Below are 18205 nucleotides of genomic sequence, written 5' to 3'. Positions count from 1 at the left end.
ACGAACTATTTTTTTTAGATAAAATCTTGCAGTGTACAATATAACCAGAGTGAGACATTTTTAACTCAGGCCTTGGTCACGCTTCGCATCAAATACATGATTTTGATTCGTGCATTTCAATGTTGTTGAAAAATTTAGCCAGTGTAATAAATGGATAAATTATTTAGACAATTAATGGGTTCTCATAGATTCAAATAATCCTCCTCCACTCCTCAAGGTGTGGGCGTGTGACTTCCCAATATCTACGTATAGAAGTTTTTTGTGAACGTAAACCAGATGCATAATTAATCTTGGGTTGTTCAATATTAGAGTATATATAACCTTAAGTTCTGAAGGCACAAAGTGTCGATATGTCCGAGTGGTTAAGGAGACAGACTCGAAATCTGTTGGGCTTTGCCTGCGCAGGTTCAAATCCTGCTGTCGACGCTCTTCATTTTCCCCCCTCAACCATCTTCTATCCACATTTTTTTCTCCTTTCAATAAGAACCTCTTTTCTTTCCTCTTTGGTTAATCTCAGCTTTTCCTCTATTTTGCGCTGCAGTGGCATCAATATGGGAAAATAAAAACTATGATCCATTACCTTTGACAATAGGTTTTAAATAGTCACTTAACTATCACCTTAACAATTTTGGTTCTTTAAATTTGTCATAAGTGATCACTTTTGATCTCTGTTAAATATTTATCTACCTATTTCTTTTTAAAATTAATCGAAAATGTAAAAGTTCAAAATATTTCACGAGAACTCTATTTGGAAGTGCAATTTTTGCAGTTTATGTTATTTTTGGTCTATTTATGGAGTATGAAGAAGCTTTTTGAGGTGTAATTTTTGTTATTTTTGGTCTATTTTTTGTGTCTAATGTAGCTTTTTGTGTTTCAGTTTGGGCGATATTAATCATACTTTCTAGTGTTTCTGGTTAGATCTTTTTCTCCATAGCTCGACAAAATTTTAGAATCAAAATTTGGTAAATATCTAGTGGAGACCAAAAGTGCTTACTTTAGTCTTGACACTAATCCGGATTCGCGCCGGAAAATCCCACATTGAGGATAAAGCGCTCCCTAACAGAAAACATAATCCGCGCCGGAAAGTCCCAGGGGTAAATGCTCGGTTAATGTACAAGAAAGTAGATATGAAGAATGCTTAGTTTTTGGACAAGAAACTATGCTTTGTTTATGGACAGGAAAGTGCCTATTAACGCTAGTAGCAGCTATTGTTATCTTTATACGAGTCTTACACCTCCGAGATGTAAATTCAAAAAATATTAGTTGCAAAAAAAAAAAAAAAAAATCCCCTTGAAGAAAGACCTCTAATTTTAGCATAACGTCAAGAACTTGGTAATGTATTTTTCATTAGAATCAAAGTTCAGCTGCATCATCACTGGTAAAAGATATTAAGGAAGGGCACAAAAACAATGTATACTAGTGTTAAAATTTACATGTACAATGGATAATGAAAAGAAAATCTAATTTCGTTCTCAAATTTGAGAATCTAATTTTTCCCCAAAACTACACGAGACAATCTTTGTAATTGTGCATCAACCTCATTAGCCAAATCATCTTTCCCAAACCTTTTAAAACCCCTCCTTAAAACCTTAGCTACATATTCATCAATTTCAATTCCAGAACCCCATCCACTCCTTTTCATCAATTCATAAACTCTAACAGTTGATTCAACTTGTTCACCTTCAATCAACGCCCTCACTAATCTCACCAGCGCCTTATCATCAACCTGAATTTTATCCTCTTTCTCCAAATCACAAATCAAATCACCAATATGTTCGGTCAAACCTGTTCTGGTCAAAGCTAAAACCATATCAGCGTAAAGACCCAAATCGGGAACGCTGCATTCAGATTGAACGGCTGGGAAAACTTTGACGGCTAAATCGGTAAGGTCCTGTCGTAAGAGCTCTTTGAAGGCGGCGATAAGATCTGCTTTGATGAGACGAGAGAGGGTTTTGGAAATTTGAGCTTCAATTTGGGACGGGTCGGTTCTTTGGGCTCGTTTTAGAGCTTGAATTGCTTGGATTGCTTCAATGCTCAGTATTCGACCCTTGACTAGAGGTCCACGGTTGCTTCTGGGGCCGCCACATCGCACTGAGAATTGTCTTGTGGTGGTAGATTTCAATGGACGGGTTACTGAAGAATGTGGTAAAATGAAGTTGAGGTTTGTGGATACAGAGGACGCCATGAATGCGATTACCTTACTGGTACAAGTGGGTAAAACTGTGAATAGGTTATGAAGTAACGGGTCTCAGAAACCCGCATTAGTTTTATTTTGGTTACAGTTTGGTCCCTATAGTTTATATATCCTACATTTATACACTCGAGTTTTTTTTGAGGGGGGGGGGGGGGTTAAATTTTGTTTAATGTATTTTAAGCCACTGAAAATTTTCAAGCTTTCAGGTGTGTTTGGTACGAACTTTTCCATTTTTTTAATGTTTGGTTGGCTTTCCTTATGAACCTATTTTACTCCAATTGGAGGAAAATGTTTTTCTTACCAAGAAAAGGAACATTTTTCAAAACTCCTACTCAATCTTCCCTACCGTCACCAACCCACCCCACCCTCTCTCTCCAAAAAAGGTTTTTTTTTTCTTTTTCAAATTTCAGTTTTTCCGTTATCACTCACCCTACTATCCCACCCTCCAACTCCCGCAAAAAAAATATATTTTTTACCTTATTTTTTTGCTATTTCAAATTTCTATGTTTTCGTTTTTCTGTACCACCCACCCCCTCCCCCCACCACCACCCCACACAACCTTTTTTTTGTAATTTCAAATTATTTTTTTTCCGTTTTTCTGCACCCCCTCCCCCTCAGGAAAATATATTTTTCAGTTTTAGTTTTTTTGTTTATCGGTTTAAAGGTTCAAAATTTTACAAGTTCCAAAGTTATGAGTTCGGAGGTTTATGTGTTTGGAACTTTACGGGTTTATAAATTATAAAGTTTACAGGTTCGAAATTTCGCGGTTTCGAAAGTTTGGCGATTCCAAAGTTTATGAAATTTGTGGGGTTCGGAAGGTTGTTGGTTTGAAAGTTTATGGCTTCATGTTTATTATATCTAAATTATCTACGAATACTCTTGAGAAGTCATTTTCTTCTTTAATTTGTGTACCAAACACCGGAAAATAAATAAGATTACTACTTGTTTTTCAAGAAAATATTTTCCACGTAAAACATTTTTCATTATACCAAACACACCCTCAGACAGATCATTTTTAATCAAATAGACCTTCAACGTTAAGAACATAAGATTAAACTCAGATACCTAGTCTATTCTGAGCTGAAGTACGTAAAATGATAAAAAAGGATGTATCTTGATCATAGTTGAGCTTCGAGTCTTTTTTTGTTTTGGTTCCATGTTTGAATATAATAAGTTGAAAGAATCTCTTAATTTCTAAGTTGGATTGCGCATGGATTAGTGGAAACAAAATAAATATGCCTAAGAATGAATAAATGATAAGGTAAATTTTAATTATACGAATTAGAATACCATAAACTCAAGTATTTGACTTAACTTGAATCCTTTTTATCAATGATCATTCAAATTCAACGAAAAAATCGATAGAATCAACGAAAGAATCAGATAAAGAATATAAATAACTTCCAAGAAAAATGTTACTTAGAGCCCGTTTGGCCGAGCTGTCAATATCTGCTTATTTTTTAAAAAAAGTACTTTTTCCGAAAGTACTTTAAAAAAAAAATATTATGTTTGACCAATTCATTTAAGTATTTTTTTGTGACATTTGATAAACAAATTATGTTTGGCCAATCTTTCTAAAATGTGCTTTTGAGTGTCAAATTACCAAAAAGGACAATACAAAGGTCTTATTATTATTTTAAAGAGAAAATAAACTTAAATATTTATCGTAAGATACTTTTATTATTTTTTATTTAATTTAATTAAAATATGAAACGTAAAGTAAACATATATATTAAAGATTTAAATCAATTTTACATATATAGTTATACCAAAGCATATAATATTATCTTGTATAATTACTTATTGTTACATGATGATTTGAATAATCAAAATACAACATTCAATATGTAGAAGTCTATTCCACAAATTACTATATATTGATAATCCACCATGAATAATAAATAAAGTCACTTACATATGATAACATTTCTCAATAATTTCATGTCTACTTTCATCACACAACGCCTCTATATTAGTAGAAGACTTGTCTTGCATTTATAAAGGAATACCAGAAGGCTCATCTCGTTCCTCGGTCTCTGCAGTATGTCTTTATTAGCATAATAGTTGAATTTCTTATAATATTGTCGGATGAAATTATGTATAGTCATGATAGTTATAACTAGATGATTTTGAGTGTCAAACTTGAAAGATGACATTTAGCGTAAACTAGAAATATAATTTTAAATATATTAAAAAAATTTGTTTTCTAAAAAAGAAGAAGTTATGTATGGTTTAATTCAAATTGAAAAGAGTAACTAATTATTAATAACATATAATGTATAATTTCAGTTTTTAAGAATTTAAATTAACAAAGAAATTAATTATTACTTAACCTAACTAACTTTGTACTAAATTGCCAACTGATCTATTCTGAGGCTATCACTTGGTTTAATGTGGATGCATTTTCTTCTTCTTTTAATAATAATATAGATAGATTATGCGATACTATTGTAAATTTATTACCTATTTGTAGGTATGTAGGCATGCAAATTTTATTGAATATAAATTCAATAAAATAATTTGGACCATTTTAAATATATTAGTCCAAATAAATATTATGGGCTACCATAATTAAATTAATGATATAAGTCCAATATATATGGATTAAATAAATAAGTCTTAATCCATTGGGTTAGCCCATTTAATTGGGCTAAAAGTGATGAGCCCACTTCATTAAACCCAAGATGCCATCTTCTTAGAGGCTCAATTTGATGCTACGTGTCAAATGATGTGGCACGCCAAGTCAAGCGGAAGAGCCAATAGGATCATGCCACGTGTCAAAATGACAAGGCATGCCTAGTCACACTAAAATGCCCATAAAATCGCGCCACGTGTGCAAGTGACATGTTCTGGCCAATCAAATGCAGTCATGTCACACTTCCATTTGATTGGTCAGAAAGAGTTTGTTCTTATTACAACTCTTCTCTTCCACAACTATAAATAGGGGTCTTCATAACCCAGAAAAGACACCAGAAGTTATAACAAGAAGCAAGAAAGAGCTCGTGGATCAAACGCTGCAAATTCCTCCACCAGTTTCAGGCTTCAAGTTCAAGTTAAAGAAATCAAGTGCAAGTCCAAGAACGAAGAACAAATCAAGGTCAAGTTCAAGCTCAAGAACAAGATTATCGTTCGAGGCAACAAATACATATTCAAGATCAAGCTCAAAGGCCCTTGAATTTATTTACTATTGAAAAGAAGAATCAGAGGATTCATAGAGATTGTAACACTCAAATATTCGAAATAAAATACTACGATTGTTGCGATATTTTTCGATCTTGATTTTATTTTCTCGACGCAAATTTATTGTCTATAAATTCTGGCATGCCCAGTGGGACGATCTCTACCTCTCATCTCAACTTTTCAGTCACCAAAGTTCAAGAACATTGAAATGGCTTCGAAGAAAATCAACTCCAAATCAACATCCACCAAGGCTGCTAACTCCAGGTTCTATGCTGATGTGGAAAGCATCATCGATGTCACCTTTGGAAGCTTCGGACCAGTTATGAGGAGCAAAACAAGCTTTTTAGGGCAATAAGCACCCCAAGTGTCGTCTGCATCAACCCCTGTTTTCGGATCTTCATCCTCAAAAGGAGCAAAATCTTCCACAAATGCATCTGAAGGAGGAAGCGATGTTACTGAAAAGATCAAGAAAACTCTTGCTCTGCTTGACCTCTCCGGCTCCAAGCACTCTGCTATGAAGGAAGATGATGATGTTTCAAGCGATGGATCCTCCCCACTTACACCACATAGCGTGACCCAGTCAAGGATCAATCTGTGTGAAAATCCATGCTATTCTCCATCATCGACGATAATCATGCAAGCCATGGTGACAAACACTTCATCTATGGAGGAGCAGTTGGCAAACTTGATGGAAGCAATCACTGGCTTGACCAAATGCATGCAAAATCAAGAGGCTAGAATTGACAAGCTAACAGACAGGGTGGGAATCTTGATGGAAGAAGAATCTACCCATGCACCCGGCAAGCTCCCAGAAGTTCTAGAGAGTGACTCTCCCCCAAGACAAGCAGCATCCACTAAGGCTATCCCTGTCTCATCTGAAGGGATGATTCCAATCGATCAACTGAAGGAGTTCATCGAAGGAACCATTAAGAACAAATATGAAGTTGCTGCCAAATCCTCCCTTACATATGCAAAGTCGTACACTGCAAGGGTCGATATGTTGAAGATGCCTGCTGGCTATCAACCTCCGAAGTTTCAACAGTTTGATGGTAAAGGTAACCCAAAGCAACATATTGCGCACTTCGTTGAGACGTGCAACAATGCTGGGACTTATGGAGATTACCTCATCAAGCAGTTTGTTTGCTCGCTAAAAGGAAATGCTTTTGACTGGTACACGGACCTCGAGGCTGGATCTATCGACAGTTGGGATCAACTAGAGCAATAGTTCCTCAATCGCTTTTATAGCACAAGACGCACGGTGAGTATGATAGAGCTCACAAATACTCGTCAATGAAAGGGGGAACCAGTTATCGACTTTATCAATCGTTGGAGGAACGCAAGCCTCAACTGCAAAGACAGGCTTAGTGAAGCTTCAGGCATAGAGATGTGCATCCAAGGCATGCATTAGGGATTGCGCTACATCTTGCAAGGTATCAAGCCTAGCACATTTGAAGAACTTGCAACTCGTGCCTATGACATGGAATTGAGCATGGCTTCCACTGGAAATGAAAGGCTACCCATCTATGAACCTCGAAAAGTGAGTGACAAGCAAGAAGTCAGGAAGTGGGGCAAGTTCGTACCCAAGTCTGAAAGCAAAGAAGCTATGAATATCAATACATCACTTGTGAAGTTCACGACGAAGGAGAGCAAGAAGCAGAGTATGAAATCCACTTTGTTTCAAGATAAGCCAAGTGGGAAGTTGACTCTAAAAGAAATGCAGGAAAAAGAGTACCCATTCCTGGATTCTAATGTGCCAGCCATTTTTGAAGAACTCCTCGAGTTAAATCTCATTGAGCTTCCGGAGATGAAGCGACCAAATGAAGTTGGGAAAATAAATGACCCGAACTACTGCAAATATCACCGACTTGTAAGCCACCCTCTGGAGAAGTGTTTTGTCTTCAAGGATAAAGTCATGGACTTGGCTCGCGAAAAGAAGATCATGCTTGAAGATGAGAAAGCAAGCACAAACCAAATCTCTATCACCTTTGGCTCACTCAGTCTGGATGACTTATGTGGTTTTAAAGAATGTAAAGATGAAGAATTACTAGAGAGCGACAAAGCTGAAGTCAATCAACCTGATGACGATGAAGGTTGGACATTAGTGACTCGTCGTAGGCACCACAAAAAGAGCCCTAAAAAGAATCAATAGAACAACCAACAAGGAAGATGATGGTAAAAAGACCAACGAAAAAGAATCCAGTTAGGCATTTGAAGAAGGCAAAAGTGGAGATGCACCATCCTCAAAAGCCACGAAATCCAGTGACATTGGAGGAGTTTTTACCAAGTTGGTTCCGCACGAAGATTTCCCATGAGGGCATTGATGTCTCTTGTTGCCATGCTGACAAAGGGGAAGAAAAGATTGATGACCTACCGTTGGCACCACCTTCGGAAAAGCCCATTGAGTCTTTTCCTCAAGAATTTAATGCTTGTGAGGAAAAGGTCACGTTCACAAATGACGATCTTTTGCTAGGTGACACTCCTTATAACCGCCCATTGTACCTGGTTGGCTATATGCGCGATGAAAGGGTAAATCGAATTTTGGTTGATGGAGGATCCTCAGTGAACATTTTGCCAATCCATACTGTGAAAGAACTTGGTATTCCCATGAACGAACTCTCAGAAAGTCGGGTGATAATCCAAGGATTCAACCAAGGGGGGCAAAGAGCCATAAGCGCGATCAGGCTGGGAATCACTATTGAAAATATGCGATCAAGTGCATGGCTGCATGTGATCGACGCAAAGACTTCATACAATGTTTTGCTTGGGAGGCCTTGGATACATGAGAATAAAGTTGTTCCATCTACCTACCATCAATGTTTGAAATACTACGAGGGCGAAGTCGAGAAAACGGTAGTTGCTGATGATGAGCCATTCACCGACGCTGAGTCACACTTCGCCGATGCAAAGTTCTACTTGAAGAACCGCATTGTGAAGGAGCTGAAAGTTGATGATGGTATGAAAAGCAAGAATGACGAACCCATAACTAAAAGAGCTGAGGTGACTATTGGTAAAGACAAAGTTGTTACTGAGGAGATACCCGCCAACATGAATAAATCTCATAAAGGGGGTATTGCGTCTTATGGAAAGAAAGTAAGTCCCGCGCTCCAATATATCCCTAAAAGGAAGAAAGATGAGGGCGAATCATATAATATCCAAACCAAGACGCTAAGGGAGTTAACTCTTCCGGTAAAACGAATTGAGGCAGTAAAGTTGCCCTCAAAGTTGCTTGCAGGGTTTGTAGCCCATAATCGTTTGCAGAATGTGGCACTCCCTACAAAGCGAACAGATGAAGGTTTTGATCCTAACGCTTACAAGCTATTTGCAAAAGTTGGATACAATCCCAATGAGCTGTCAAAGTTAGGGAAGCTCCCATCAGAAGCTGCAACGAGGCAACCCCGTGAAGGTCTGGGATACAAGCAACCGTCACCAGTGTGCATCTCAATAAGAAGGGCAAGTAGCAATTATATCACTGTAGAAGACGAATCTGCCGCTTCCAATATGCCTTCTGTCTTTGATCGGCTTGGAAAATCAACTGTGAGAACTTCTGTATTTGAGAGATTGGGTCCATTAAAGAAGGGGAATAAATTCCAGAGAAATCATCGAAATACAAGAACACCCGCTTCAACCAAAATTCAGGAGATTTCTAAGGATTTCCAAAGTTTGGTTCCTTCCAGAATGAGGAAACAAACAAAACTGATGGTTTCATGTGAAGAAGTACTGAAGGTAAAGCCATATACTGTGGTCTACACTAAGAAACGTAACGAAGATGAAGAAAGTGTAGGTTCTTCGTATCATATCACTGTACAAGGCGAGAATGGTGTTTCGTCTTTGATGGAAGATAATGTGGAATTGGAGGATGTTTCGCCATGTTATCACATATCCTTCAATGATGGGGACCCTCAAGAAGATGAAGATGCGAAAGATGATCCACCTGAACTTGAAGAAGGAGTGAAGACGACAGTCGATGCCTTAAAAGAAGTTAACCTTGGCACCGATGAGGAACCAAGACCCACCTACCTAAGTGCTTTACTAGAAGCTGATGAAGAGAGCACTTATATTGAGTTACTCAAAGAATTCAGGGATGTCTTTGCTTGGAGTTACAAAGAGATGCCTGGCTTGGACTCGAAAGTAGCAGTCCATCACCTTGCAGTCAGAAATGGTGCTCTCCCTATTAAACAAGCTCAAAGGCGTTTTAGGCCAGACTTGGTTCCCTTGATTAAAACTGAAGTTAACAAACTCATTGAAGCTAGATTTATTCGGGAAGTTAAATACCCAACATGGATTTCAAGTATTGTCCCTGTAAGGAAGAAGAATGGCCAAATTCGAGTATGCGTTGACTTCAGGGACCTCAATAATGCATGTCCCAAAGATGAATTCCCGCTTCCTATTCCAGAGCTGATGATCGATGCTACTACTGGTTACGAGGCAATGTCTTTCATGGATGGTTCGTCGGGCTATAACCAAATTCGCATGACACCAAAAGATGAAGAGCTTACTGCATTTCGCACCCCTAAGGGTATTTATTGCTACAAGGTAATGCCTTTTGGCTTGAAGAATGCTGGTGCTACTTACCAAAGGGCTATGCAGAATATTTTTGACGATCTTCTCCACAAGAATGTTGAATGCTATGTTGACGAATTGGTGGTGAAATCAAGAGAGAAGGGTGACCACATGAAAGACTTGAGGATGGTATTTGAATTGCTCCGGAGGTACCAACTTAGGATGAATCCGTTGAAATGTGCCTTTGGAGTTACTTCTGGAAAGTTCCTTGGTTTCATTGTCCGGCATCGAGGGATCAAAATTGATCAAGCCAAAGTGGATGCCATTTTGAAAATGCCTGAGCCTCGAGATATCCATGAATTGAAGAGTCTGCAAGGAAAGCTAGCATACCTTAGAAAATTCATATCAAACCTGGCTAGGAGGTGCCAACCATTTAGTCACCTCATGAAGAAAGGTGTTTCTTTCAAGTGGGATCAAGCTTGTAGCAATGCCTTCGAAAGTATCAAAACCTACTTGATGAAGCCTCCAGTTTTAGCAGCTCATATACCAGGAAAGCCATTGATACTATACATTGCGGCGCAGGAAAGGTCTGTTGGAGCATTATTGGCCCAAGAAAATAGTGAGGGGAAAGAAAACTCTCTTTACTACTTGAGCAGGATGATGACACCTAACGAGTTGAACTATTCGCCAATTGAAAAGTTATGTTTGGCGCTAGTCTTCTCAATTCAAAAGTTGAAGCACTACTTTCAAGCTCATGTTGTCTGTCTTGTTTCTAAAGCAAATCCCATCAAGTTCGTGATGTCAAAACCTATTCTTAGTGATCGACTAGCGAGATGGTACCTCTAATTTCAACAATTCGAGATTTTGTACATCCCTCAAAAGGCTGTAAAAGGACGAGCATTGGCAGACTTCTTGGCAGATCATCCGATACTTGATGACTGGGAGCTAACTGATGAACTACCTGATGAGGACGCAATGGTCGTTGAAGTTCAACCCCCATGGAAGATGTACTTTGATGGTGCTGCGTATCGTGGGGGAGCCGGGGCTGGCGTAGTATTTGTCACTCCTCAAGGTGAAGTCTTGCCCTACTCCTTCACCTTGACACAACTCTGTTCCAACAATGTTACTGAATATCAAGCATTAATACTTGGGCTTGAAATGGCCGTTGATATGAAGCAATTGCAATTTCAAGTCTTTGGTGACTCCCAGTTAGTGGTCAATCAGCTTTTGGGTAGTTACGAGGTCAAGAAGCCCGAACTACGCCCATATCATGATTACACAAAAAAGTTGATGGGGTGGCTCAGCGATGTGACTATTTAGTATGTACCAAGGAAAGAAAATAAGAAGGCTGATGCTTTAGCTGCTCTAGCTTCATCATTAACCCAGCCTGACCAAGCGCAAGTTACCGTCTGCCAGAAATGGGTAGTACTGCCGCCAAATGAGGTCGAATGTGAAGAAAACGAACTCAAGCATCTTGTTGCTGTTTCTGAAGTTGAGAAAGAAGAATGGCGACAACCCATCATCGACTACTTATGCTATGGGATACTTTCAGAAAATCCGAGGAGGAGGACTGAAATCCGTCGTCGTGCACTTCGCTTCCTTTACTATAAGGATACTCTATACATAAGGTCATTCGAGGGAGTACTCTTGTGATGCCTAGGAGAAGAAGAAGCTCTCCAAGCTTTGCAAGAGGCGCATTCTGGGGTATGTGGGTCACATCAGTCCGGACTAAAGCTCCACTTCCATATAAAAAGAATGGGATATTATTGGCCAACGATGGTAAAAGATTGCTTGGACTACGCTCGAAGATGCAAGGCTTGTCAATTCCATGTGAATTTTATTCATCAACACCCAACTGTTGCATCCTGGCCATTTGACGCTTGGGGATTGGATGTTGTTGGACCACTACCAAAGTCCTCTGGTGGGCATCTATACATCTTGGCTGCAACTGACTACTTCTCAAAATGGGCTGAAGTTGTTGCTCTTAAGGAAGTAAAAAAGGAAAATGTTGCAAGTTTCATCTGAGTAAACATTATTTATCGCTTTGGCATACCTCGTTACATAATAACGGATAATGGAAAGCCATTCGATAATAGGTTGATGAACAAGATTTGTGATCTTTTTGGCTTCAAGCAACGTAACTCTTCGATGTACAATGCTGCCGCCAATGGTCTAGCTGAGGCATTCAACAAGACTCTATGCAACTTGTTAAAGAAAGTTGTCTCCAAATCCAAATGAGATTGGAATGACTGTATGGAAGAAGCTATATGGGCATATAGAACGACTCATCGCACGCCAACACAGGCGACTCCTTATTCACTTGTTTATGGAGTCGAAGCTGTCTTGCCACTTGAGCATCAAATACCTTCGTTACGACTGGCTATTCAAGAAGGGATATCTGATGAAGAAAATGCTCGACTTCGATTAGCAGAGTTAGAAGCTCTTGATGAAAAGAGATTGGAAGCTCAACAGAGTCTTAAATGTTATCAAGCTCGATTGTCTCGTGCCTTCAACAAAAGAGTTCGTCCGAGATCCTTTCAAGTAGAAGATCAAGTCCTTGCCATACGAAGACCTATAATTACTTCCCATAAACCTGTACGGAAGTTCACTTCAAAATGAGGTGGTCCATATGTTGTACAAAAGCTTATTCAAGTGGGGCTTACAAGCTGGTTGATGCAGATGTTATGAGAATCGGCCCTATCAACGGCAAGTTTTTGAAGAAGTATTATCCATGAAGTTGCAAGTCATGACGCTCCTCGACGTATGAGCCTAAACTGCAAGTCACGACGCTCCTCGACGTACGAGCCTAAACTGCAAGTCATGATGCTCCTCGACGTACAAGCCTAAACTGCAAGTCATGACGCTCCTTGACGCACGAGCCTAAATTGCATGTTACTACACTCCTAGCCCACAAGAGTATAAACTGTGTACGGCCCAAAAAAATAGTCCGCTAGGTTGAAAATCTCGAAAGAAGTGGCCTAGGCAAAAGTTAGGATGTAAAAAAAAAAGTCCGCTAGGTTGAAAATCTCGAAAGAGGCAGCCTAGGCAAATCTACCCAGTCTGAACTACGGTATGACTTGATCCTCTTCACCGAGGTACGTAAGCAGCTTAGAGTTTCATTCTAAGTTCAGTCGCATAAGTTCAAAAGATACATATTGCCCCAATTGTTGTTCGAGTGAAGTATGGAGGAATGCAAAATCAAGCTGAAATGTCATTCTCCTGTCGAACTTTGATCTCATTTGATTTAAAGGGGGGCAACCCTCCTTGGTAAATTGATATCTTCAATGGGCCGATTTTAGAAGGATGTCAAATATTTGCATTGAAGTCCAGGGATTCTCTATGTCTTCAGGTTCGCCAAACCTTCAAGTTTGTTGGTCTCCAAGTTCGCCCTCTGCCTAAAAAAAGGGGAAGAGAAGCGAGGCATCAAAAGGAAACACAAGTATAAGGAAATGATTGCTTGGCGCAACATTTCAAATTCAGTGAGATTTGAACCCCAAGATATTTGTGAGAATATGGCTCTTAAATTTCTATTTATGGCAAATAATACGTCTTCCGATCTCGAGGCTTCCATATCAAGATACAAAATATTTGGTGAAGTCGCGCAAATCTGAAATTGTTGGTGTATCAGAATTTAGTCTTGACTTCGAAATATTATCTGAATGTATATGTAAGACATCAAATCTTGAATTTTGGATGTGTTATATATTTTCAAGTTAAGTTTCCAGTAGATCAAATGGTTCATGATTTCGACGTTCCTACTTCAAGATACAAAACTTTTGGCGAAGTCACGCAAATCTGAAATTTTTAACGTGGTGGAACATAAAGTTGATTTCAAAATATAATCTGGGATGATCCTGAAGTTATTTGATTGAGAAATTGGATATGTTCTAGATTTTGAAGTCTAGTTTCCAAAAAATCAAACGGTTCATAATTTTAATGTTCCTACACCAAGATATGATTTTTTTCGTGAGACTGGGCAAATCTGGAATTGATAGCGAGGTGCAATATAAAGTTGGTTTCAAAATATTCTTTGGGATGGTTCTGAAATTGTTTGATTTAGAATTTTGGATATGATCTAGATCTTGAAGTCTAGTTTTCTTGAAATCAAATTGTTTGCAATTTCGATATTTTTACACCGAGATATGAATTTTTTGGTGAGACTGTGCAAATATGAAATTTTCAACGTGGTGGGATCTAAAGTTGGTCCCAAAATATTATCTGGGGCGATTCTGAAGGTGCTTGATTCTGAATTTTGGATATATTTTAGATATTGAAATCTAATTTTTGAAAAAATCAAATAGTTCATTATTTGGACTCTCCCACGATAAGATATGAACCTTTCGTTACAAGTGCGTAAAGTAAAAAAAAAATATGTAACTAAAGAGAAACAATCTTATCTAAGATGAAATAAATTTCCACTAGGTCAACCTAATATAAAAAAATAAAAGAGGAGATAATGCTAACAGTTTAATCTAAACAAAATTTGTAGTTGATCAGTTCTTGACAGCTAGTCTCCAAGTTCTTCTTCTTCTCCTCCAAATTGGCCGAATCATCAACAGTCAACAAATTTATGTTGTCATATGAAGAGACCTCAGTCTCGGCAGTTGAATTTTTTTTTTTCTGAATCTCTTCAACCTCTTTTTGATTCGCTTCTATAACACCTTCGAGGTTCTCCCTCTCTTGTTGTAATGTCTGCAACTTCTTCACGACTCTCTTCAATTTCTTTTCACTAGAGGAAACTTTCTTGACTTTCTCACTTGCTTCAAGTTTGAATGATTCGAGACGCTCTTTAGCTTTGGAAATCAGCTCTAGCTTCTCATCTTCACTTGTCTTATCAGCCATATTGGATCGCTCTTGGTCATATGATGCGGCAAGTTCAAAAAGATAATTCAGTAAATCTTCTAATGGAGAAAAATCCAGAATATTCGTCTTCTTCATATCCTTGAAAATCTCAATGATTTGCTCCCTATAAGATGAGAGCAATTCCCGACGAGTTTTGGAGAGCCTATTGCAAATATCCTCCCAAAGTCCCAAAATGAATTCCTTCTTGCGATTGAAAACAATGCTTTTTCCTTCAAATATAGATACCGATGTATTTATCATTGGCGAAATGCGAGTTATCTCATTTGGAGTTTGTCTTTTTAGGGATTCGTCATGAGGAAGAGATGACGCCTTTGACGATGACTTCACTTTACACGTAGGTCCTCCAATAGATTCATCACTCACTTGCGACTTGTCGCATGGGGATACCATCGGATGCCCAATGGTGTTTAACTGCATAAAGAAAAGGCAAAAAAAAAAGTAAGTAACTTATAGTGAAGCTACTCCTAAAAAAAAGAAGAGGAATGAGCGAGACGATAGTATTTTACCTCTTTGTTACAAGCTGTATGCGTTCTTGAGGGACTATCAACACTTTGAACCTCTACGATCTCTACTGGGTTAGGCCGTTTCCTTTTCCAATTATGATCTTCATTGGTACTCTAGCTTGTGTCTTGAGGAACACGCGTGTTAAATAGAAGAACTAGAGGGTGTGTCTCTATAGCTGTTGAAGTGCACACCACTTCTTTCAAAGCTGCCTTTGAGGATTTAAGCTTCATTTTTTTAGGTTGCGTAACTACTTTTGGGATTGGAGTTGATATTTTTTAACTTTTGCGAGCGTCTTTCCAACACCTTGATCTTCACCTCCTAAAGGAGTTGTAGACTTTAGCCCAACATTGTCTACCAAAGCTTGTAAGTTATTCTCAAGAAACTTCCCATGCGCTTTCTCCCACCAAGACATATAATTAGTGGAGAAAGGCTTCTCTATAGGATCTCCCGCTGGGGGAAAAACCGCACGTGACATAGATTGATATAGTGTGCAAATCCTCCAAAATCTGATTCCTTCATCTAGAGAGGTGTTGCGGATATCGTTCTCCAAAAAGCCGGGGATGTTCTGGTAAAATCCAAATTGACGACCAAACCGATGCGGGCTATATGGCTCGATGATGAATGAGTTACCATACCTCAAAGGAAGGTAATTAAAACGTAAGCTCATGAAGTAATTTGATTCCAATTCTTGAGGGGCATCGTTATCCACGTAATAATAAGGACGGGAATTGGTTAACATTGTTGGTGCCCAAACTATATCCTCCCCATTGTGGATGCGTTTTCTTCCATTCTTCTCGTCAAAGTACCTTGCAGCCCCTTCTCTTGAGTATGCCACCATCAAAGGGACAAACGGACCCTTAGCAAGTGGATAGTGGGTTTTGAAGTAATGTGCAAGCCAGCCATAAACATAATGAATGGGAAAAGAAACTTTGACCTGATCGAGTTGGGAAGAACGCGAAATCTTATTCAAACCATGATAAATACTTGCTAAAACTGGGACTGCAAGGCTAATATGTCGCTCGCCTGCCATCATGCTTGCCATCTTAAAAGTCTCAGGACGAATGGAGTTTTCTACCTTGGGGAACACAAAGGCACATAGCCAAATTGATAAGAATGCCACTACATATGTCTCATCTTTCTTGTCAGACCTCACCCTAAGCTTAGAGAATATAGTTTCTTGATCACTCGACCATCTCGTCGTCTCGGGAATAACTCCGTTAGGATTATGTGTTGACTTTAGGCGTGCAGATTTCTTTTCCTTTCGCAACAGGGCAGGCCTATATATTAAAGTTTTTTTATACCAAAAACTTGTCCACTTGATGAAGGAGACCTTTTGGGTAGCACTCGTACCCTCCTTAAGATGATGAAATGCGGCAAATAAATACTCGCAAGATCGAGGAATAAATCTGACTTTTTTTTCATTCAAACCGATGAGTTCCCTTGTCTCAGGTACCACTTCTTCGTATGGAGAACCCGCAATGGGCAAACCCCCAAGGATATATAAGTCCCAAAGAGATATAGATAGCTCCCCAGTTGATGTAAGAAGTGTGTTCGTCTTGGGGAACCAAGCCTCACAAAATGCTTACAAAATGTTCGAGTTTCGATCATAAGTGAAAAGTGAGGCATAGACAGCATCGTAAATCTTTGTTGTACTCAGAATTTGTTGGCTTCCACCAAGTACGTCTTCAGCCCATTCCCAATATCTTGGGATATGATAATAATCGCCCTCGATTGTTGTTGTGTTTTCCCAATGTACTTCGCCTTGAATTATGTGACTTCCTAAGTTTGGAAGGGTGCTAGCAATATTTACATGGCGATGGATTGGCGCTTGGAGAGACCACATCTTGGATAATGGATTAGAAATCGATTTGTGTTCCAAGGTCCAGTTCTCTACATGAAGGGAGTTCCTTAGAGGAGGCCATGGGGCTGCATATCGGCCGGCTTGCGAGGTGTGAACCAAAAGCTTGGTTTGTTCTATGCCATCTTTAGTCTCGATGATGAGGTATCTAAGTTTTGAGGAAGGTGAGGTATAGTCCCTGAAATTTGCCATCTCTTCGTGCTGAAAAAAAAGAAAGAAAAAAAAATAGGGGGCATCAAAATCCGAATCAAGAATATTAGAATGGGTACAAAGATCTAAATGGATGAAATGCTCTCCAAGAATCGGGCCACATCGAGAGTAATCTCTCCAAGAATTTGGCCATTTTGAGAGTGATCTCTCCAAGAATCGGGCCATTTTGAGAGTAACCTCTCCAAGAATTGGGCCACTTTGAGAGTAATCTCTCCAAGAATCGGGCCACTTTGAGAGTAATCTCTCCAAGAATCGGGCCATTTTGAGAGTAATCTCTCCAAGAATCGGGCCATTTTGAGAGTAACCTCTCCAAGAATTGGGCCACTTTGAGAGTAATCTCTCCAAGAATCGGGTCATTTTGAGAGTAATCTCTCCAAGAATCGGGCCATTTTGAGAGTAACCTCTCCAAGAATCGGGCCATTTTGAGAGTAATCTCTCCAAGAATCGGGTCATTTTGAGAGTAATCTCTCCAAGAATTGGGCCACATTGAGAGTAATCTCTCCAAGAATCGGGCAAGGATGGATACCCATCTCCTCACACCCCAAGATTATCTTCTTCATGCGTGGATCATCTTGTTGAACAAGAACATATCTTTCTTGCTTTATCTACAAAAAGGAAAAAAGACAACAAAGAAGAAAGCACAAAAAAGAGAGAGAAGAAATTACCTTCGTGTTGATGCTTCTACGTCTACAAAACTAGATTCAAGTGGCTTGCGAAAATTGCGAATTGATGCTTAACAATTACGAGCACATAAGTTTATATAGATGTCAAAGACGGATGCTGAAACGTGAAAGTATCGATGTGGGATAGCTGCTCTGATCAGACTCCAGAAAGGATTCAAATTATAAGAGTTATTCTCCAGAGCGGAAAGGATTGCTACGATATGGTGAATATCT

The 18205-nt window shown here is 39.0% G+C and overlaps 1 protein-coding gene and 1 non-coding gene across 2 annotated transcripts; one reads left to right on the top strand and one right to left on the bottom strand.

Moving 5' to 3' along the window:
- The first annotated feature begins 344 nt into the window (after window positions 1-344).
- On the top strand, window positions 345-426 carry TRNAS-CGA (transfer RNA serine (anticodon CGA)). Its single transcript has one exon. It is a non-coding gene; the product is annotated as a tRNA-Ser (tRNA).
- Window positions 427-1397: 971 nt separating this feature from the next.
- On the bottom strand, window positions 1398-2306 carry LOC107790898 (protein THYLAKOID ASSEMBLY 8, chloroplastic-like). Its single transcript, XM_016612871.2, has one exon. It carries the CDS (start codon window positions 2183-2185, stop codon window positions 1487-1489), a length of 699 nt encoding a protein of 232 aa, XP_016468357.1. The 5' UTR covers window positions 2186-2306; the 3' UTR covers window positions 1398-1486.
- Between the last annotated feature and the right edge of the window lie 15899 nt (window positions 2307-18205).

This window comes from Nicotiana tabacum, chromosome 6 (assembly GCF_000715075.1).
Source record: "Nicotiana tabacum cultivar K326 chromosome 6, ASM71507v2, whole genome shotgun sequence".
NCBI classification, from domain to species: domain Eukaryota; kingdom Viridiplantae; phylum Streptophyta; class Magnoliopsida; order Solanales; family Solanaceae; genus Nicotiana; species Nicotiana tabacum.
This window is presented reverse-complemented; position numbering and strand designations above follow the sequence as displayed.

Bases quoted from the DNA above. Each gene is read 5' to 3' on its own strand.
- LOC107790898 (XM_016612871.2), bottom strand. From the start codon at position 2,185: ATGGCGTCCTCTGTATCCACAAACCTCAACTTCATTTTACCACATTCT.